The sequence below is a fragment of the Drosophila miranda genome, chromosome XR (genome assembly GCF_003369915.1).
Source record: "Drosophila miranda strain MSH22 chromosome XR, D.miranda_PacBio2.1, whole genome shotgun sequence".
Lineage (NCBI taxonomy): Eukaryota > Metazoa > Arthropoda > Insecta > Diptera > Drosophilidae > Drosophila > Drosophila miranda.
The window spans coordinates 21,353,621-21,372,826 of NC_046674.1; the positions used below are offsets into that span (position 1 = coordinate 21,353,621).

At 43.6% G+C, this 19,206-nt stretch overlaps 2 protein-coding genes across 2 annotated transcripts; both read left to right on the forward strand.

Moving 5' to 3' along the window:
- Nucleotides 1-1,800: 1,800 nt before the first annotated feature.
- Nucleotides 1,801-10,303, forward strand: LOC108152642 (integral membrane protein GPR155). The gene is made up of 13 exons (XM_017282133.2): nucleotides 1,801-2,505; nucleotides 6,214-6,503; nucleotides 6,560-6,699; nucleotides 6,766-7,097; nucleotides 7,158-7,323; nucleotides 7,381-7,620; nucleotides 7,679-7,870; nucleotides 7,934-8,087; nucleotides 8,611-8,703; nucleotides 8,771-9,119; nucleotides 9,184-9,558; nucleotides 9,624-9,749; nucleotides 10,092-10,303. Exons 1-13 carry the CDS (start codon nucleotides 2,321-2,323, stop codon nucleotides 10,291-10,293), a joined length of 2,844 nt encoding a protein of 947 aa, XP_017137622.1. The 5' UTR covers nucleotides 1,801-2,320; the 3' UTR covers nucleotides 10,294-10,303.
- A 3,869-nt stretch (nucleotides 10,304-14,172) lies between these two features.
- Nucleotides 14,173-19,182, forward strand: LOC108153618 (prostaglandin D2 receptor). The gene is made up of 5 exons (XM_017283719.2): nucleotides 14,173-14,884; nucleotides 16,957-17,173; nucleotides 17,231-17,423; nucleotides 17,484-17,848; nucleotides 17,908-19,182. The coding sequence occupies exons 1-5, from the start codon at nucleotides 14,652-14,654 to the stop codon at nucleotides 18,178-18,180; spliced, it is 1,281 nt and encodes a 426-aa protein (XP_017139208.1). The 5' UTR covers nucleotides 14,173-14,651; the 3' UTR covers nucleotides 18,181-19,182.
- The last annotated feature ends 24 nt before the right edge of the window (nucleotides 19,183-19,206 follow it).

The following is a 19,206-nucleotide window of genomic DNA, read 5'->3' on the forward strand; positions in this document are numbered from 1 at the left end:
TACCATTTAAAAACGGGAATTTTGTAGACCTTTTTTGTTTAAAGCATATTTTATAAACAATCCGACAAAAAGGAATCCTTAAAATGTACCCATCTTGTAGTAAATTAGTTCATCCATCTGATAAAGTTAAATGTTCACAGTGAAGGTCCTAGCTGGCTAGTAATAATAAACCGAATATCAAAATCGAGGAATATGATTTTCGATCACGGACAGAGAGCATTTAACCTATTGTCAACCAGACCAGTAGGCATTAAAGTAAACTCCACGAAAATTATGAAACTTTAAGATTTTCAGTGCAGTTAAGGTGAATGATTTCGTGGTAATTTTGTTTTTAAGTCAAGAGAAAGAATGATTTACAAGAAGAATTTAAAAACAGTACCTATATACGTTTTAACCCAAGCTGTTTAAATAAAAGGATGGGATAAGTGGGTTAAGCCCATTTTTTCATCGGTATATTTTGAAAATGAATCGGTAGAAACAATGAGTTCCATTCCATACTTTCAAATTATGTACTTTAATAATTGTAGTTGGATCGAAAAATAGTGATGATTGGAACTGCATTTTCCAACGATTGAAAAGGTGAACCTACCGGGAAATGTACGTGAATATTGGGGCCATTGGGGAATATTATATTAACACGACATATCCGAACATGCTGTTCGTGGCCCGTTTCTGCCATCATGCTATTCAGGTACTGCCATGTTGTTCAGTTTAACGGACTTAGGACTGGACTGGTATTAAAACTTGGTATTGAAAAGTTACTTTAATATGCATTTGCAATACACCACATATAATATATCCATATAAACTTATTTTTCATGTGGTTGGGTACCCTTTTCCACATGTTTAAGTATACGGAACAATAAAAAACCGGGTTGGGTAACTGAAAAGGTTTTGAAACGAAAACGGACCGAAAATAGTCAAAAATAAATGTCAAACCGGTGCTTAAAAAAATCGTTATCGGTTTCAAAAATGTTTTTTCAAAACATGTTAATGCAGCAACATGTTTTACGTAATTACTTACGTTTTACCGTTTACGTTTATCCCAGGCTCCACTATATGCGGTAATTAACCAGTTTCTGTTTTAAACTCTTACAGAGACCCTGAATATGTATCGGGATTGATATATAGACACACGAAACTAATCATATTGCTTAATAAGTGTACACAATGTAAACCTGAGAAAAGTCATTAATTATGTTTCAAATCAGCTTGGGAAAAAGAATTTTAATGTCAATTAAATGAAATAGGGTATAAATATGTCCTTACTCATAACGAATACCTGTTGACCAGCAACAAAGACGTAACAATCGATACACACTTACGTTTCATTCTAGACACACTTACGTTTTGCGCTTCAACCTTTTATTGCATCAACCTTATTTTAGACACAATCCAAGAAAAAAGAGTTATTAAAACTAGCCAATCTTGTAGAAAATAGAATTTTCAATCGCATAAAATTAAGAATTAAGAGCTAAAATCTTTATCTAACTAGCAATACTTAACCGAATATCAAAATCGAGGAATTTGAATTCCGATCATGGGCAGAAAACGATTAACCCATTGTGGACCAGAGGGTATTACTCTCCACGAAAGTTGTTTAATTTGAAGAATTTTAGTGCAGTTCAGGTGAAAGACATCGTGATAATTCGTTTTTTAAGTAAAGAGAAAGTATGTATCTACGAGAAGAACTTGCAAACTGTATTATTTTCCGCCGTTTACCTCAAGTTGTTGAACTGCTTAAATAGAGGGGGCTAAGTGGGCTAAGTTTATTAGTGAGACCCTGTCTGTGAGATCGTGGTCACACTGCTGCTGTTTCGACTCCCACAAAAGCGCATCGGCGGGCGCTCAAAAAGTTAATTTAATAATAAACAATATACCAAGTTGTTAATAACGAGTGCCGCGGGAAACGTGCAGTGCGAATAAGATGAGCCCACGCAAAATTAACCGCCCGAACAGATGAAATCGAGAGTAGCGTCCTCGTCGGCGTCGCAAATATTGTGCTTTGAACATGAAAACGAGTGCTAAAAATATAAAACAACAACAATTGGCACTGCGTAGAAAAGCCAATTAAATAATAGAGCATCCGTTGTCTGGTTTTAAAGCGAAAGGAAAAAACCGCTGCACTGGTTTGATTTTTGCGAAAAACTCAATATTAAAGCAGCTGCTTGTCGCGCGTGCCACCCTTTTGACGTCACAGCGCCGTCAGCTGCAGAACAAACTCTTCCACGGGTGGTGGTGCACCATGACGTACCAGTGACGCGCAGCTCACCTACCCTACTACCCCAATAGTACCTGAATATAGAGTGCATTAGTCGCAATGGATAGTTCTATGTACTACGCAAAGGACAATAATGTGGCCAACACCTCAGAGGCGGCAGCATTAATGGAGGCCGTTGCCACGACGGTCAGGGCCAATGCCACGCCACGCGTCGACGATGGCGGTGTATCCATGAACAATTTCTATCCGGCATTGGTTCAGTGCTTTGGCATCATCATATGCGGGTTAGTAGACGAGTCACATGAGAGTACGTGTGGGCAGATGATAAGATTATAGAAATCGATAGTGCTGCTTTCATTGCTCTTGCATCCCCCTCAAAGTTCAGGGTTCAGCTGTGCAGGTGTGTGGGGAAGGTCCCCTTTACACATTCGCCCCCTAATATGGGGTCTCAAAGTTCATATAGATATTGCCCCCCTCCCAACTCTACACGCATCCCACGCAGTGGCACCGTGACGCTCTTTTCCCCTTATCAGAGCGCGTACGTGCCGCAAAGGAAAGTTCTCCATTGAGTGTCCATTATGCCCCGCCATTCAATTTCTCTGATTTGCCCATTTATTGCCCCTCTTTCGGCACTTATCTAGTGCCCACTCGCATTTAATCTTCTGCCAAACTGCTGTCTCATGATCCAATTCGATTCGTTTGTTATTCCAAATAAACTCCAGACACACACGCAAAAAATGGTTGAACAATCAGTTAAATGAGTGTCTGTTATTTTTAAAATGTTTGTATGTACTTTTTTTTGGGAACATGAGATATGGGGCTGTGCAAAATGTTGCATATCCCAGGCATTATTTGTAGATAAAAGTGAAATGGAACTTACGGGTGTTCTGTGGAATTTTTTTTTTGCAGCTTTCTTTTTAAAAAAAAAATATTAAATTACCCAGCGACAGAGATCTGAATGATGATATGAGGACTCCTACCTAACAAAAGGCTTGGTTAAACAGCAGCATTTTGTTTTATATTGGGGCGGGGGGTTGATATATCCTACCTTCCGTACCCAAAATACCCAAAAAACGGAGCCGTCTTTTCCAATTTTCCCTCACTCAGGGTTTTTCATAATTTTGTCAGCCCCATTCCCTGGTTTTATAGCTTTGCAACGGACTGTAGCCCTTGTTTATTGTCTTGTTTTTTTCGTCTTGTAATTTATGCTGCCTGTTCTTTGTGGAATTTCTGATTTATTGCAAAAAAAAAAAAAAAAAAAAAAAAAAAACGACAGTAGGGTTTTTTTTTAATAACAACATTTCCGTTGAGTCATTGAAGTAGAAATCGGATTTAGATATTTTTATGTGGATTCTTGCATTACTTCCCACTGTACAACACAAAAATCTGAACCAATTTGGCAACGTTTGTGGTCGCAATTTTCCGGGGAAATTGCCATGAAGCCATGAAGCCATGAAATTGTTGAACAGAGTGCCTGCCGCTCACTCGCCGCGGGAACAACCTATGGAAATCGGAAATCGGAAATCTCCCACGGGTGGTCTCTTGTTATATCTTGATATATGCATCTGAGCCGAAACCTAATTGCCTTTTAAACAATAATCGAAAGTAAAAACGTTTAGAGAGTGCGGGGGAAAAAAACAAACGTAAAAATACGGGAGAGAGAGAGTCAACAAAACAATTACAAAAATGACCTTGCCAAACGGTGCAGCATTCAGCAGGCAGCAGACAGTAGCAGCAGCACCTGAGGCAACATCTATCTAATATCGTATCTATTGTGTTGTACTTATTTAGATTATGCAAGCACCTATTGCCGTATTTGACTGCCAATTACTGGCGATATGCATGCTACACCCCCAGCGTAGACATTCATTCAAATGCATTCCTACTGTTCAATCAAATAATTATAGAATAGATATTGCACTCCCCCAAGTGGGGGTTCGGTTCGGTAATATCATTTTATTTTATTACTCAAAAGTTCTCCCGTCATCCGCCGAAAATGTCGTACGGAGCGCCTCACGACTCCACAGACGCTCTGTAAGGGCTTTAATTCCTACAAAAAATTTATTAAATGATGAAAGAACACAGTCTGTCTCTAAATATAAAAAAGCTGTTTGAAATTAGAGCTAACAAATCTTTATTATTACAATCTCAAAGCTCTTTAGATTGAATATCCCAATATTTGCACTCCCAACTTTGTGATCTCTGGAACAGATATGTATTTAAAACAGTAGCGCATCAATTCCAGTTTTATTTATATATATTTCGTGTCGCTCGTAATGCAATAAAAAAGGAATTTATTTTACGACCATTATCAGATTGAAATTATACTTTAATCTTTTATTTGGTGGAACGTTGCGTTCGTATTTTGATTCATTCGGTGTTAATTGACGCTCTCACCGTTTCGAATTGATGGATTTCCTTTCTAGACTTTCGATCGGGCTACAGGCTGATAAGCTTAGGTAGTAATTACCGGAATATACTTCCCACCCCAGAGCTGCCGCTGCTGCTGCTGCCACTTTAGCTTACATATACGGAATACTATATAATGTATAATTTGTATGGCATATTCCATATGGGTTAAAGCAATTCTAATCTAGAAGCACACGCAGCTGTTTCTTCTGTTGGTTGGGGGGAAGCTGGCGGTTTCTAGAGAGTTGCCTAACAGGTCGGTCGCCAGAGAGAATTTCATGTATTTCATGCCAGGGAATATCTTGTCACACTGCAACTGAGGCGCGGCACGTACTTAGGGCGATTGCCACTCTACTAGTTCTCCATTTCAAAAGGTTTTTCTGTTTCTAATCCCTCAGTTTAGGGAAACCTTAACCGCACAGAACCTTTCTGTTTACGGCAGGTAGTACCGCCATGATCGGCTCACTATATCTAGACCAGGTATCGGTTGTGGGCAGGACATTCAGTTCTCTGCAGTCCAGCCGAGCAGTCGAATATATTGAATAAACCATTCCTAGGATTGGGAGATCTAGTATAGCTAGAAACGTTGGATCTGCATGGGCATCCCCAGGGTCTTCCAGTTACCCAAACCCGGCAACTCTTTCCGATTTCTGTTGCTGCGTTACTCCAAAACACTTGTAGCGCGCCCTCTAGATAAATGGGTAAATAAGGAAATGCTATTTACCTTTACTTTTGTTGTGTTCCCAAGACCTTAAAGTTATTTTTTGTGAAGAATGTGCTTGTTCAAGAACATCTGTTGAAACGTATATTTATAGCTTTCTTTCATGGAAAGAAATCTCTCGCTAAGGCTTTATAGATTTTCAACTTGAATGGAATCTAGGGTACAGTTTGGACTATTTGATCTATGCCTTTGCAAGACACTTCCTTATCAATAATGTTTACACTTTGTAGCAGATAGGAATACACAATTGTCGCGAGTATTTCTGGAATTCCAAAGAATGCCAAAAATGTATGACACATCGGGGAGTTCAGGCAGAGGCCGATGCCACACACATAACGAAAGAAATCTCCTATCTCTTGAGCATCTTCCAGAGACAAACAGAGACATTATTCCGGTTCTTCCCAGCAGCCATAAACTCAAGCAAAGTAGCGATTTGTGGAACTGCAGTAAATTAGCATTGAGTCATGCCCCGTGGAGGCCGCATTCGGGGAAGTACTCCGCATACTCCAGTTTGCCAGGCAGACGGACAGACAGACAGATGTCCGAAGCACAGGGGAAGTTCATTTTGGTGTGACAGAAATACAGATTTTTACCTGAGAAACGTTTACAAATCGTTTGTTATCCAAGAGACCAGACGCCGCCGAAATCGAAACTGGTTTACAAGCCGGATCACGTGTGGTGTGTCTGGTGATTGCTTTATATACAAATAAATAAATTAATATGTATATGCATCAGAGTTTCCGCCTTTCCGGCGGGGGGACTTGCTTAACAACTGCCTCAGGGGAGGGGAGGGCGTGGCCAGACACGCCTTTACAAGCCGCACAACAAATTGATTAATAAATGTTCTCTTTTTTGATTGCAGTTACATTGCCGGACGCTTCAAGATCATCAGCAATGCGGAAACCAAGGGACTGGGCACCTTTGTGGGCACCTTTGCCCTGCCCTCGCTCATCTTCCTGTCGCTGGTGGAACTCAACTGGAGTGCCGTCAACTGGAGCTTTCTCCTGGCGATGCTGGTGTCCAAGGCGATTGTCTTCTTTTCGGTGCTGATCATTTCCCTGCTGGTGGCGAGGCCGCTCAACTATGCCCGCGGCGGTTTGATGGCCATTTTCTGTACGCAGAGCAATGATTTTGCCATCGGCTATCCCATAGGTGGGTTTCATCATCATTTGTTAAATGCATTAATCATAGTTATTAATCACCCCCAGTTATGGCTCTGTACAAGGATGTGCATCCGGAATATGCCGCGTATCTGTATTTGATGGCACCCATTTCGCTGGCCATACTCAATCCCATTGGTTTGGTGCTCATGGAGATCTCCAAGATAATCAAGAACAAGGAGGAGGCGGTAAGAACTCTACAGTGGAGCATCTCTGTGCACAGATATCTAATCCTTTGCCCCTCCTTTTGGCAGACACGCAATCCGCCACTGTGTCCGGAAACCTGTCCAGCCGAGCAAATGGCCAAACGGAATAGATGCTTCGGCGACCGTGCCATACTGGTGTTCAATACCATTGTGGCACTGTTCTTCAATCCACTGCTGTTGATGACCCTGCTGGGCGTGGCCGGGGGATTTCTTTTCCCCCATGGCCTGCCCGAAACGGTATCCAGCACGCTGCGCACTCTCGGACAGAGCTTCTCGGCCACTGCCTTGTTTCTGCTCGGCCTGAAGATTGTCGGTGGCCGGGGAACAGAGAACAAGAGCATTGGGTTCCTATTGCCTGGCGTCCTCATTCTAGTCAAGATGTGAGTTGGTGTTTATAGCGCTTTATGTTTGGATATTAATGGCGCCTTCTTTGCATATAGATTGGTGCTGCCTTTGGTGATCCGGCAGACGGTGAACATCATGCAGGCGGGCCAGAACTTCAATGACACCACAGAGCTGAGCACTTTCGGCTTTCTCTATGGCACCTTTCCCGCTGCCCCGGGCGCCTTTGTCATTGCCACGCAGTACAACATGGAAGTGGAATTGGTAAGGCGTACAAAGTTAATTGTTGACACCCTTTTTCAAAACCCTTTGTGCTCGTAGGTTGCTCGCAGTATGGTCTTTTGCACGTTCATCTCAGCGCCTCTCATGTTCATATCCGCCAAAATGATATCGCTGACGAATCTAAAGCCTCTGGATTATCTGCACGAGCTGGACGCCTTCTCGTTTGACATTAGCATTGCTGGGGCAGCTGCCTGCTGTTGCATGCTGACCCTGATGATTGTCACGAAGCGCTGTAAGCGCATGCCGCAGCGAATTACCTTCTGTCTGGTGCTGTCTCAGGTGAGGGATTACTGCTGCTGCTCTCCCAGGATCTGTTCTTAATACACTTTCTCTGTAGCTCATGTGCTGCATTGGGGTTATACTGTGGTCCAAGATGGAGCATGTGCCACGCTGGCCCTTGTATCTGCAGTTCTTTTTGTTCAACATTGGCACCTACAGCACTCGCCTGTGGACGGCTCTGTTGGCCATCTCCCTGCTCTTCCTGCAGTGCCGCAGCCTGTGTTTTGTGCTCAAAATGTGGCCCTATATGGTAATCAATTGATTTTCACTCATCTCTTGCTATTTATTAATCTGAGTCTGGCTTTTTTTTTAGTTGGTGTTCGCTTGGGGCGTGCCTGCCATAATTTCGGGTCTCCTGGTGGCCTTCGACTCGAATGTGATGTCGGGAGAGAAACATCATCCCAGCTTTCAATATGGAAATGCCCAGGCAGCCATCGCTGTTTTTATGCTAGTCATGTGCTTTATAGGTTAGTCCTCATGGCATTATTTAGACACTTTTGGTCTCCCCCCCCAACAACGTGATGATAAAACTATATACATTGAAAAGTTAATAACAGTCTGTCGTGACCCTCTTCTAGGGATATATTCCACCCTCCTTTTGAGCGCTGGGTGAAATTTGTTTAAACAGAAGAGTGAAAGAATGTCGGAAAATATTTTCTGCATAGTGTATCTATGGTTTTGGTTTGAAATTTGTTTCATTTTTCATCGTTGCCAAAACGAGAGACACAACGTCCAACTAATGTTGTTCCTGATTTCATTCTGGGTGCTTAAATATTTTTCCCAGCTTTAAAAGTGGGTGATTGATACCCTCCTACTTGGCCCCAGGAATAAGTTATATTTCCTTGGCAATAGGAAAGAGGCCTGGCAGTTGTTCCCACAATACGTGATGCATGTAAAGTTTTCAATCTGATTTGACTGTTGTGGAATATCTTTTTTTGTATCTTAATTTGAAGAATTTTGTAAAGTGAGATTTTCTTAAATATTTTGCAGTGACTGTCGGTTGCTTGGTGCTGCATCAGCGGTACAAGAAACGCTACGAGAAGTTCATGACCTATTCACGTGAGCTGTCGAATCCAGAGTCGGGTACGCACTTCGATATGCCTTCACCTGCCACAAATTCCACAACATTAATCGAATTTTTTTACCCCAGAATCTTCCGATTTGCATTCGACTATATCCACAACAAATTTGCTGAGCCACACAGATCGAACCTCGCTAAGGCAGAGCGTGCGCACTGCTTCATATTCGTCCTCGTCGGACGATGATGAAATGATACCCACAGCCGCGGGAGTGCCAGTGAACAGAGCCAATAGCAGTGGAGGCTGTGGCTCGGGCAATGGCAATTGCTGTTCCGGAGGAAGTGCCGTGACGACCCCAACAACAACCAGCACTGTGGTGGTGGACATTGAGGATCTGTTGAGTCGCAATCGTCAGCGATCGAATGCTGTTAATCCCAAAGATCTGGACAAAATCGAAACCGAACCAGCCACAACAGAAGAGTATGTTACATAGTATTCTATACGTTTCCAATGAAAAGGTCTTACGGTGTTGTTTTCCTTGAAGGATACGCAGTCACATGTGCAGCAGTTCGTTCAACTGCGGGCCGAGCACTTCGCGGCAAAGCTGTCAGACGATTATCGAACGGTATGAGGATCAGACACGACGCGGACTCGAACCGCTGGAGCAAACAAGCGACTCGGACGAGCATCAGACGCTGAAGCACACCGTCCTGCTGATTGCTCTGCTGTGCTCCATGTTTGTGGGCCTGGCCGTGTCCATTTGGACATTGGTGATGGAGGGCATGTCGGGCATCTATCTGGAGCTGAGTTTCCTCGACGCTTTCCTCAATTTCGGCCAGGGTCTCATCGTCTTGGCTGTGTTCATAACGGATATGGGAGAGCTGCTCATGCCAGTGGTCAAGCTCTGGCGGAAGTTATGGTAAGATACGGGATGAGGGGAAAATCCTTTGAGAAAAGCTTTTCATTTGCTTTTGCTTGTCACAGGTATGGAGCGAATGTCGTCAGCCTGCCGCACTGGTCGAATGTTCGTCCCGAAACGAAGACCATTTGCGAACAGTTTCGCAATCATCATTTGGAGAACTGCAAGAAGGACATCGCCAAGGACAGAAGGTGAGGATTTGTGGCATCATTTAAACATAGCTTGTAGTTAGATACAAAACAAACTGTAGGATTAGCTGTAGGACATTTGATCAGTAGAGAAATGTGTATTTTTATTTTTGAAACCCTTTCTGCATTAGAAATTTGAGCAGCGATAGGATTAATCAATTGGAAGATATGTTTGTAGGACATTTTTAATTTGGAAATGTAGGTAAGATCCATTTTCGACCTCCCAGCTCTTGATTAGCGCTCTCTCCCTCTCTATTTCATTCGATATTTGACAGACAGATCGTAGTACTGCCTTATCTCTGGTTGAACATTTATTAACCTATTCTTGTGTGTGTGTTTCCACAGGTGGCGCATTCGTGTCTACCGCAAGGTGTTTTATGGCAGCGAATTTGTCAGCTGGCTCATCGAGGTGGGCCTCTCCAAGGACCGCATGGAGGCGGTGCACTATGCCCGGCATCTGGTCGACGGCCGGGTACTGCGGCACATCAACAACGTCTATCATTTCGAGGATAAGCTGCTGCTCTACAACTTTTGCAGTCGCATCTAAAAGGCAAAGCCACAAAAAGATGAAGCAACTACGCCAAATTTAGTTCGATTTTTGTTTAGTTTTCTGTATGTTTTGTAGGTAATTTTGTCTGCTGTGATTGTATGCGAGCACCGCACACACACGTGCCCACACACATCACAGCCTAGTGTGTGTGGGTGGGCGTGTGACAGAGAGGGAGCGTAAGAGACGAAGAGAGGAAGAGCTAGTGAAATGTTTATAATGTCCAAGTTTTTTTTTTTATGTTTATTCACTAAGTAGCTGCCTTGGGTCGCCCAGCCCCAGCTATATGTAGGCTATATAGTGCAATATAGAATACAGAATGACGTATGAGAACGGAGGAAGAAGTATACAGATACGAGAAGAAAGTTTCCTAATCTAAACCCAAAAAGAATAGAAAAACAACGATATCCTTGTCACAAACAAGTGAAAACTGTGCATAAAACGTTTGTGGATGATAACCAAAGCTATAAACGAATCTAATATATATGTAATATTATATACCTATCTATATATATACGTACCTGTAGTATAGTGTAAACCCATCCCATGAATAAATATATGTATATATATATATATATACGTACCTCGCGTCGTGAGGCGCAAAGAACAAAACATTTACCATGCATTTGTGTCGCATTCAATTTCGATTTCGATTTAAATCTTAATTTGCATTGTATTCCTTTTGGATTTCGGTTGTTATTTTGTTTTTGTTTTTCTTTCGCTATCCCCGTATCTTTGGGTTTTGCCATTTTTGTTCGGCTTTTGGTCTTGCACGCGTCGCACAATTTGCGTCTGCGTGTTGGAAATATCAATCGAATCTGTTCTGTCTGTCGATTCCGGACACCGCGGCAGCTCTATTAATTGTTCCCCCAACTTAATATTCAATGGACGATCCATAGAGGCCATTTTTTGGTATGCGCCTGACTACCATAAAACACTCGCGGAGGAGAGAAGTCGCCAGTCTTCTCTGGGACAGATTTTTCTTTATTCAACTGCAAGTTCTTGTCTGTTTGTCATGCAAAATAGTTGCAGAATGCAAGTTTTATTGAATCTGTTCGATCCAGGCTCAAACATACTGACCGATTTTGGTGTGATGTTTGTGCACAAGCTCCGTCACAGGATTGTTGACTCCCAACCTCTCCCTGGACAGATGTATTTTAAGGGACCCACCCCCATCTAGGCCTTTCCGGCTTTTCCGCTTACCTTTCCGTGGGTCGAACTGCGTTCAGCCTGGTCATATTTAGATTTATGGCACAACTAATAATATCCTTTGCCATATACCCTAAAAATGACTTACATAAATCTTCAATCGGTTTTCTTTTTGTCTTCCCGTGTTTCCTTTAATGCTGATATCCTAATCTATAGTTGATGCAATCCCCACCACAACACACCGTCTTACAAGAGTCTTCGCTCAGTGCAGCTGTGACTCAGCCGGGGTTCGAGGCAACTGATCCCCCGATTGCATTTCTAATCATTAATGGGGGAAACCTGCAGTTATCTGCAATGAAACCATGTGAACTCAATGAAGTCACTAGGTCTGGCTGGCTGGCCCTCCGTGGGGGACTCGTTCAACTCATTTCGGCTATGGCTTCTCATTGTAAGAAGTACAGATATCAATTGCAAGTTCTAATTGCAGCAACTGCGCAACCAATGAGTCATTATGATTGGCCATTATCTACAGGGGGATGTGTTGTAAGGCTCGGAGAAAGGGAGCGCTCGAATCGAGAATTCACTGTAAAAAAAGGAGTGGAACTATTTTAAAAGATCTCCTTCCTTCATTCATCTTCCTTAAATATTTTTCGATCTAGTAATAATCATAGCTATAGATAGAATGTAATAAATACTCGTAAATAGAGAGAATTTCATATTCGTTGATGAATCGTGTACTATATCTTCTGTTTATTCTGTGATTTTCTGTTAATCACCATCACGGCAAACATTTACAGAAATGTTACATATGTATAAGTGGTATGTACAACAAGGTACAAGGCATATTTCTGTAGCTCTCCTCATGACCTTATCTAAGAGTATATTGACAAGTGAAACACCCACCGCGCGAATATAACCCCTACAACTCTCTCGTAAATTGCCGCTCGAAATTCATATTCGAAAGGGACACCCACTCGAGAGGTGTTACAGAAGAAGCAGAGAATACCTAGAATCAGGGGAATCATCCATGACCTCATTCGTCCGCCCTCAAGTGTTCCATACACACAATTCTGACCCATTTATCAGCCGCTTTATGTCGCAGTCGTACAAATAGAACGTTATTATTTATTAATTTAATTTTGCAAAACGCACAGAACTTAGTCTCTGTCTCCTGGGGGTTAGAGGTCAGTCAACCCTTGAGCCGACCAAAAAGCAATTGTCATTTGTCTCAACGGAACCCAAACCGATGGACTCCAGAGGGGAAAAGGAAAAAATATATGGGCTGCTGTCGCCCTCGGCATCCAATTTCGGGCCTCACAATTAATAGACACCAAACAAATTTGTTGCGAAGGATAACAGGGATACTAAGGGATAGCAAATTCAGGGAAAAAATTGCGGTTTTTTGTTGCCTTTCGGCCGGAATTAACTAAAAATAGTCCGAGCAGCATGACGTCCAAGAGGATGGATGGAGGGATGTGGAGAACCAATTCGCCGGCAGGACGACGTCAGCATCCCACACTCACTGACTCACTGACTCATTAATTCTCCCTCTAGTTGACCCGGAAAACCGCCTCTTGCCACAGTCTGAGGGTCTGCCTCTCTTCCTCTCAATGCAGCATTAAGTTTCCAGTTGCGCATACGTCGCGTTGTACCTCCCAAAATGGATCTTGACATTGGCCATATGACGATTTGGGGCTTCCGCTTCGGTTCGGCGCATGGATAATTTCTCGATAAAAATGCGAATTGTATGCGCGAGACTTTGATCTTTAATCGAAAATTACACAATTTAATTTTTGGCGAAATCTCTCAATTTGATTTTGATGCGAATTATTAGTTCGATTTTGTTGTTTTTATTGGATTTATTTGCGCCACCGGAATCCATAAAGTTCGCTGCAAAATTACACGAGAAATTACAAAACCGAAAAAATCTTAATTGTTAATTTTAGTGGCCCGTCGAGCGGACGGCAACCCGAAAAACCTTCAAGCAGACAGCAAATTTAATGCTCTTTCATTTTAGAGCTGAGATCTGAAATATATTTTTTGAAAGTTTCATCCTATATCTGGAACCTTTAAAAAAAGATCTAGGTACATGTGCATTAATTATAATAAACGATATTCCAAACCGATTTGACATTATCCTTTCCTATAAAATATGTAGAAGGGACTTTTCTTAAAGAAATCTCCCAGAGATTCTTTTAATCGTTATATAAATAAATTCTTTTGTATGACATCGTACATTTCCGGAATTTCCTTTATTCCTCATCATCCAAGTACCAGCGATTCAAGTGATTCAGTTTCGAATAGGTGGAATGGGTACGATAAGGTTCGGTTTTCTAAACGGTTTGTAGACGATGAGAGTGCCAGTATGACGCTTGGGAATGTTGTAGGGTATACGCGTAAAGCAATAAAATTTTACTTGCTATTTTGACCGTACACACACGTAAATAGACGTTGGCACGAGCTGTGCATTTTCGATGGGGTGGCTCGCTCTGTCAGTGGGGTGCATGAGGGGTGGACCACCTAGAGCGCCAGCCCGAACAACACCAAGCACGAGCCACACAGCCCGGCCCGGCCCGGCCCGATCCGATCCGATCCAGAGCCGAGTGTGTGCCAACTGTTGAGCGGTCACAGCCGCAGCAGCATAGCATTAAGGAACCTTCTCCAGCACCCACCCACCCATATAGCAATCTACCCATCCAGCAATACAGCTTTCAGCAGAGCCTACAACAGCAGCCGGCAGCAGTGGCACTGGCAGAGGCAGAGGCAGAGCCGAGTGCTTTGCGGGACAGTCATTCTAATTCGACGCCTTGCTGACTGCAGACGCACTCGGAACCACGGAATCGGAGTGGGAATCGGAATAGTATTGAATAGTATTTGAATTTGGGATCGAAACGGGCAGCGGATCGGACGGCTAGACAGACGCATTTGGCCAAGTGTCGCGCGGTGCCAGGCCACACTCCAATCTCTAATGAAGCAGTGTTTTAGCTAAATTTTTTTAATTTAGTTCCAATTTGGCTATCGAAACGAGTTTCCAGCTGTGCTTGCCCCCTCTCCGGAGTGTGTATTTTTTGTGTGTGCGTGTGTTGTGGCAGGCTCATTTGTGAAAAACTTAATTTGCGGCTCTGTGGCAAGACACATTTTCACCTGAATTGCAATCAAGTGCAATTATCAAACGAACAGCGAACAAAACAAACATTGAGATAACCGCCATGTCTGCGGAGACATCAAACACCACTCCGCTGCTGGACCTGCTGATCGGCAGCACCAGCAGCACCATCAGCCCCACCGCTGCACCGCCAGCAAGGGCTCTCTATGCGAATCGGAACCGTTTGATCTTCAGCCTCATAATCATGGGTCTGGGGGTGTTCGGAAATTCTCTGGCTCTCGTTATTTTGGCGCGCAAAAAGCACAACAAGAACAGCAAATACACTCTCATGTTGCGGTAAGTGCATTTTTACACTGCTCAGGAAAATGGGTGTAAGCAAATAAATCAAAAAAGCAGGAAGTTTTTCAGTTGACATATGGGCTTTCAAAATGCCTTTGGGTGTCAGTGCAAATTATCCAGAAATTATTACCCTTATGCCCCTATTTAAATTCTGTTAAATGACTTCTCATGGTATATATCTTTATTTACTGTGGCACTTTTTTTTCTCAGTGTATGCAGTAAATCTATTAGCTTTATGTTTGCCACTGTTTGCGGCCAGTTCATGGCTGTGGTGTGAGTTTATTCAACCCGTGCTCTGCTCTTGGGGCTCCAACCACTAGTAGCCTATGCGGGCCCCGATTTACATATTCCGAATTGTTTTGCTGGATTTTCCATTAGGTTTTTCGCTCTGCTCGGATCAACTGCGTATCTTATCACTGACGGGATGGAATTTGGCCATTTGTTTCTGTAGATTTCCTTGTTGTCCCTCACTAGACGGAGTCTGTTTTGAGTGGGCTTATCTGGGCTGGTGATGGGGGGAACATGCGCCTTGTTCATTCAGTTTCAAATTCAGCTCACTTTTACAACAAAGTTCCTTGAAATTTATTCCAATTTATAGCTCATTTATCAGCATAAGCGACCACCCAACCAGATTCACTGAACACGCTTTCGTTTCCTCTTGGTTTTTTTTTGCGCTGATACAGCAGTGCGTATGCGTAATATGCGTAAATTGCTTGCGACAGCAATAAAACAAATTCCACTCCAGAGAAAACCCCTGCACTTGAGGACTCCTTACGGTAGAGCCCTTTGATCTTTAATTTGATTGATGGAACGAGCCCAGTGATTGACACTTGAGCCTTGTCGACAAATCAGACCCAATCCAAATGACATCAGCAAGAAAACGCCGTGGGTGGGGATGGGGATGGGGAATGGGAATGGGAACGGTATTCCCCCCCTGGAATACATCGTTCACATTACATCACATAAACAAATAATGATTTTGCTCATTGCAGTTCCGCTAAAAACATTTCGCATTTCTCATTTGGAAATTGGAAATTTCGAACATTTTCAACTTACGCCCTCTAATGAACAGTTCCGTTCAGCCGCTCCCACTGAAACTTTTACAGCACATAAATCTCTATTTTTGATCGTTTTATTGGTACATTTATATATATAGTATATGTACCAGTACATACTGTATCTATATATGACTTTACTCTCAGATAGGAGGAGGCATGCCTATGCCTAACAATTAGCCGAACCTTTGGCTATTTACAGTCCCCCCCCTCGAATATTTATTCTATTTTATGGGGAATGCACTATTTATTATTAACTCTGCGACAGAGACAGATGATTTTTCCATGTCACAGCTCAAAATAAACAAAGAAATTCAAACTTTTGTTAGCTTTTATAATCTTAAAATAAAGTGTAAACTGTTCGAAAATGGGGATTATCTGAGCGGAGAAGATACAAAATTGATCAAAAATACAACTAGTATGAATGTTTTCTTTGGAATATAAATGCAAACTTAGGTATCAATGAAGTTAAGAAATGTGCCTGAGAAGTTTCATAAGACTGAATCATTTAGGACCCTCCATAAAGATCTGAAACTGTCTAATCTTTATCAACTGATATTCTGATAGGTGTATGGGTTTCAATTACTTCCTTCCTGTCATTGCGATAAAATATACTATGTGTACTTTTATTGGGTAAAAGAAAGACAATTATTTCATTTATTTATATTTGAGGCAATAAAATCTCCAACGCGATCTAAACACACGCTACTCTTTTAAGTGGCACTTTTTGCAAATTAAAATTTCCTCTATAAAGATCATTAATCGTAATTTATGGTTATTTAATGCAAAATAAATTGTCCGATTATGCTTTTCTCTTTGGTGGGTATCCATTGATCCTGGTTTGAGAGTCTCGTCACGTCTGGTGCACCCAAAAATGGTTTGCGTTTTGCTGTACACCTGCCATATGGGGCATAGCTTGAAAGGTTTCCGTCTTATCAGAGTGGTAATTGATTGGAAATAAAACAGGTATTCGACTAGCTGCAATCTTATCCCCAAAATCTCTCACTATTCCAGCTGCCTGGCCACCAACAATCTAGTGGCTCTGCTGGGAATGCTGACCACCTCGCTTCTGAAGTACAACATGCACAAGGAGGGGGTTCAATCCGACATGCGGCTGGACTGTGTGGGGCATGTGGTGTGGCGCTTCTTTGGCCTCAGTTCGGGATGCATTGCAGCCGTAATGGCCGCTGAACGTTGGATGGCCCTGGCCCGACCCTTTATCTACCACAAGGTGCGATATGGTCTCTTTTTCAAGACCCATCATATCTCAATAAATTCTCTCCCATAGCACATCACCTATGAGCTGATCCGGAAGAGCATCAATAGCATTGTGATTGCGGCCTTGATCATCACGTTCCTGCCCCTTGTGGGCTTCGGAGCCTACATCGACGAGTCGAATCCGGACAGAATGAAGTGCATACGATACCGTGATGCCGAGGGCTTCTGGAACAAGGCATATGCTGTGGTATTCATGGTCTTTGGTAATGTAACATCGTAATCCCCTTCGGTTAAAGACCTGCTAATTGAATCTCCTCCTTCAGGCACGCTTCTGTGCATCGTGATCGTGACCTGCAACCTGTTCGTGGCCCACACCCTGCTCTGCGTGATCGGTAAGAGTCGCACGGCCAAGCGGCACATGCACTACGATCTGGTTAGGGACAAGGCCAGTATGCAGAGTATCGACCCGGAGAGCAGCAGTGGCACCACCCTCTACCAGACGCAGTACAGCACTGGAAGCGGAACCGGCAGCAACCACAGTGCTCCCCACAGGCAATCGTCCCGACAGTTCCAGCACAGTGTCAGCGTAACGATGGCGGGCACAGAATCCTCGCCGGTGGAGATTAAGTTTGCCAAGCTGATGGCCTTTCTGAGCATCTCGTTTGTCATCTGCTGGATGCCCCAGATGGTGGGTGGCTCTCTCTGTTTAGTCCACCTTTCAGGAAATAAAACATTTCCCCTCCATAGATTGCCATACCCTTGGCCATTGCCCCGGACCGAGTTGACAAGAAAAACGTGTTCTTTCTCATTGCGGATGTCCTCACGGCCCTGCACTTCACATCGGATCCGTACATCTATGTGCTGAGTCGCTCCAAGTCCATCAACTGGTCCCTGCTGAGCTGCGTCAAGCGCTGGCGCAGCGGCTGGCGCCAGGGCGGACTACGGCGCTCCCAGAGCGATCAGAGCCGGATGCGCACCACCATGACGGAGGCGAATACTCTCGACTGTAACTTCAACTAAGTCTCGAACTCCAGCATTATTTCTGCACCCAAGTACTTAACTTTAAAGCCATGTCCTGTGTGTTTTTTTTATATTCATTTATTTTTCTCTATGATATACTGTACAATTACTAGTAAAATTATAGTGGGGTAACGGACAGGGGTACTGTTGGGACCAGGGGCCCCGCGCACTGCGGTACTGCAGCAAAGCATTGCTTCGCAAGCGCGTGGACACCTACTCCGTCTGATTCCTCCGCGTTCTCTCCAGAGACCTGAGCGTTCGCATCACTCTAGAGGCAAACTCCACGGCCGCCAGAGTCTCGGTGCTGACCCTAGACCCTGTGTCTGTCGCTCGTGGTCAAACCCATTGCAGTCGAAGAGGACGTGTCGCGCGTCCTCCTCTATACCGAAGCGTTTGAGGCAGCTACAGAAGCAGCCATGTCCCAGCAGTCATTGACTGCTGCGGTCCTGTGGTATTCCGAAGCATCCTGGATAGCGCTCCTGCAGGACAGGCACGTGTCGATGAGGACTCCTAGATACTTGATAGACCTCTGCGATTGGACCGCCTTCGTTTTTTGGCCCGCTACGCGACGGTTAGCCATGCCTCTACGGCTCGGACGGACTCGTTGGCAATATCCTCCACGGCGGCGAGTTCCTTCGTACTGTGCGACGTCGTCGGCGGAACCTACCAAGCTAAAGTTGGCTGGCATCGGGATCATTAGGACCCCATAGTACATGGCGTTCCAGAGCAGAGGTCCCAAAACGGAGAGCCACCAGTGTTCGATCCCAGTCTGTTCTGTGTGGGTATGTGCGTGTGTGTACTTACTCAACACTCGGCGTGCCCCATACCCCTATGTGTACAACCCCTTCGAAACGGGCCTCTCGAAGGATCCCATACCCGTCTTTTAGTCTTGTAAGCTGTAAATAATATACCTTACCTTTTACGAGTATTACCATATCAAGGCTTTCTCTCTGTGCTCAGATCATCACATAATCTCAAAATATAAACCCGATTTGAACAATACACACAGTATATGTATCTGCATTT

Bases quoted from the DNA above. Each gene is read 5' to 3' on its own strand.
- LOC108152642 (XM_017282133.2), top strand. From the start codon at position 2,321: ATGGATAGTTCTATGTACTACGCAAAGGACAATAATGTGGCCAACACC. The intron at 7,621-7,678 runs GTGAGGGATTAC...CTTTCTCTGTAG, and splicing joins TCTGTCTGGTGCTGTCTCAG to CTCATGTGCTGCATTGGGGT. The intron at 9,750-10,091 runs GTGAGGATTTGT...GTGTTTCCACAG, and splicing joins GACATCGCCAAGGACAGAAG to GTGGCGCATTCGTGTCTACC.
- LOC108153618 (XM_017283719.2), top strand. From the start codon at position 14,652: ATGTCTGCGGAGACATCAAACACCACTCCGCTGCTGGACCTGCTGATC. The intron at 17,424-17,483 runs GTAATGTAACAT...CTCCTCCTTCAG, and splicing joins TGTGGTATTCATGGTCTTTG to GCACGCTTCTGTGCATCGTG. The intron at 17,849-17,907 runs GTGGGTGGCTCT...TCCCCTCCATAG, and splicing joins TCTGCTGGATGCCCCAGATG to ATTGCCATACCCTTGGCCAT.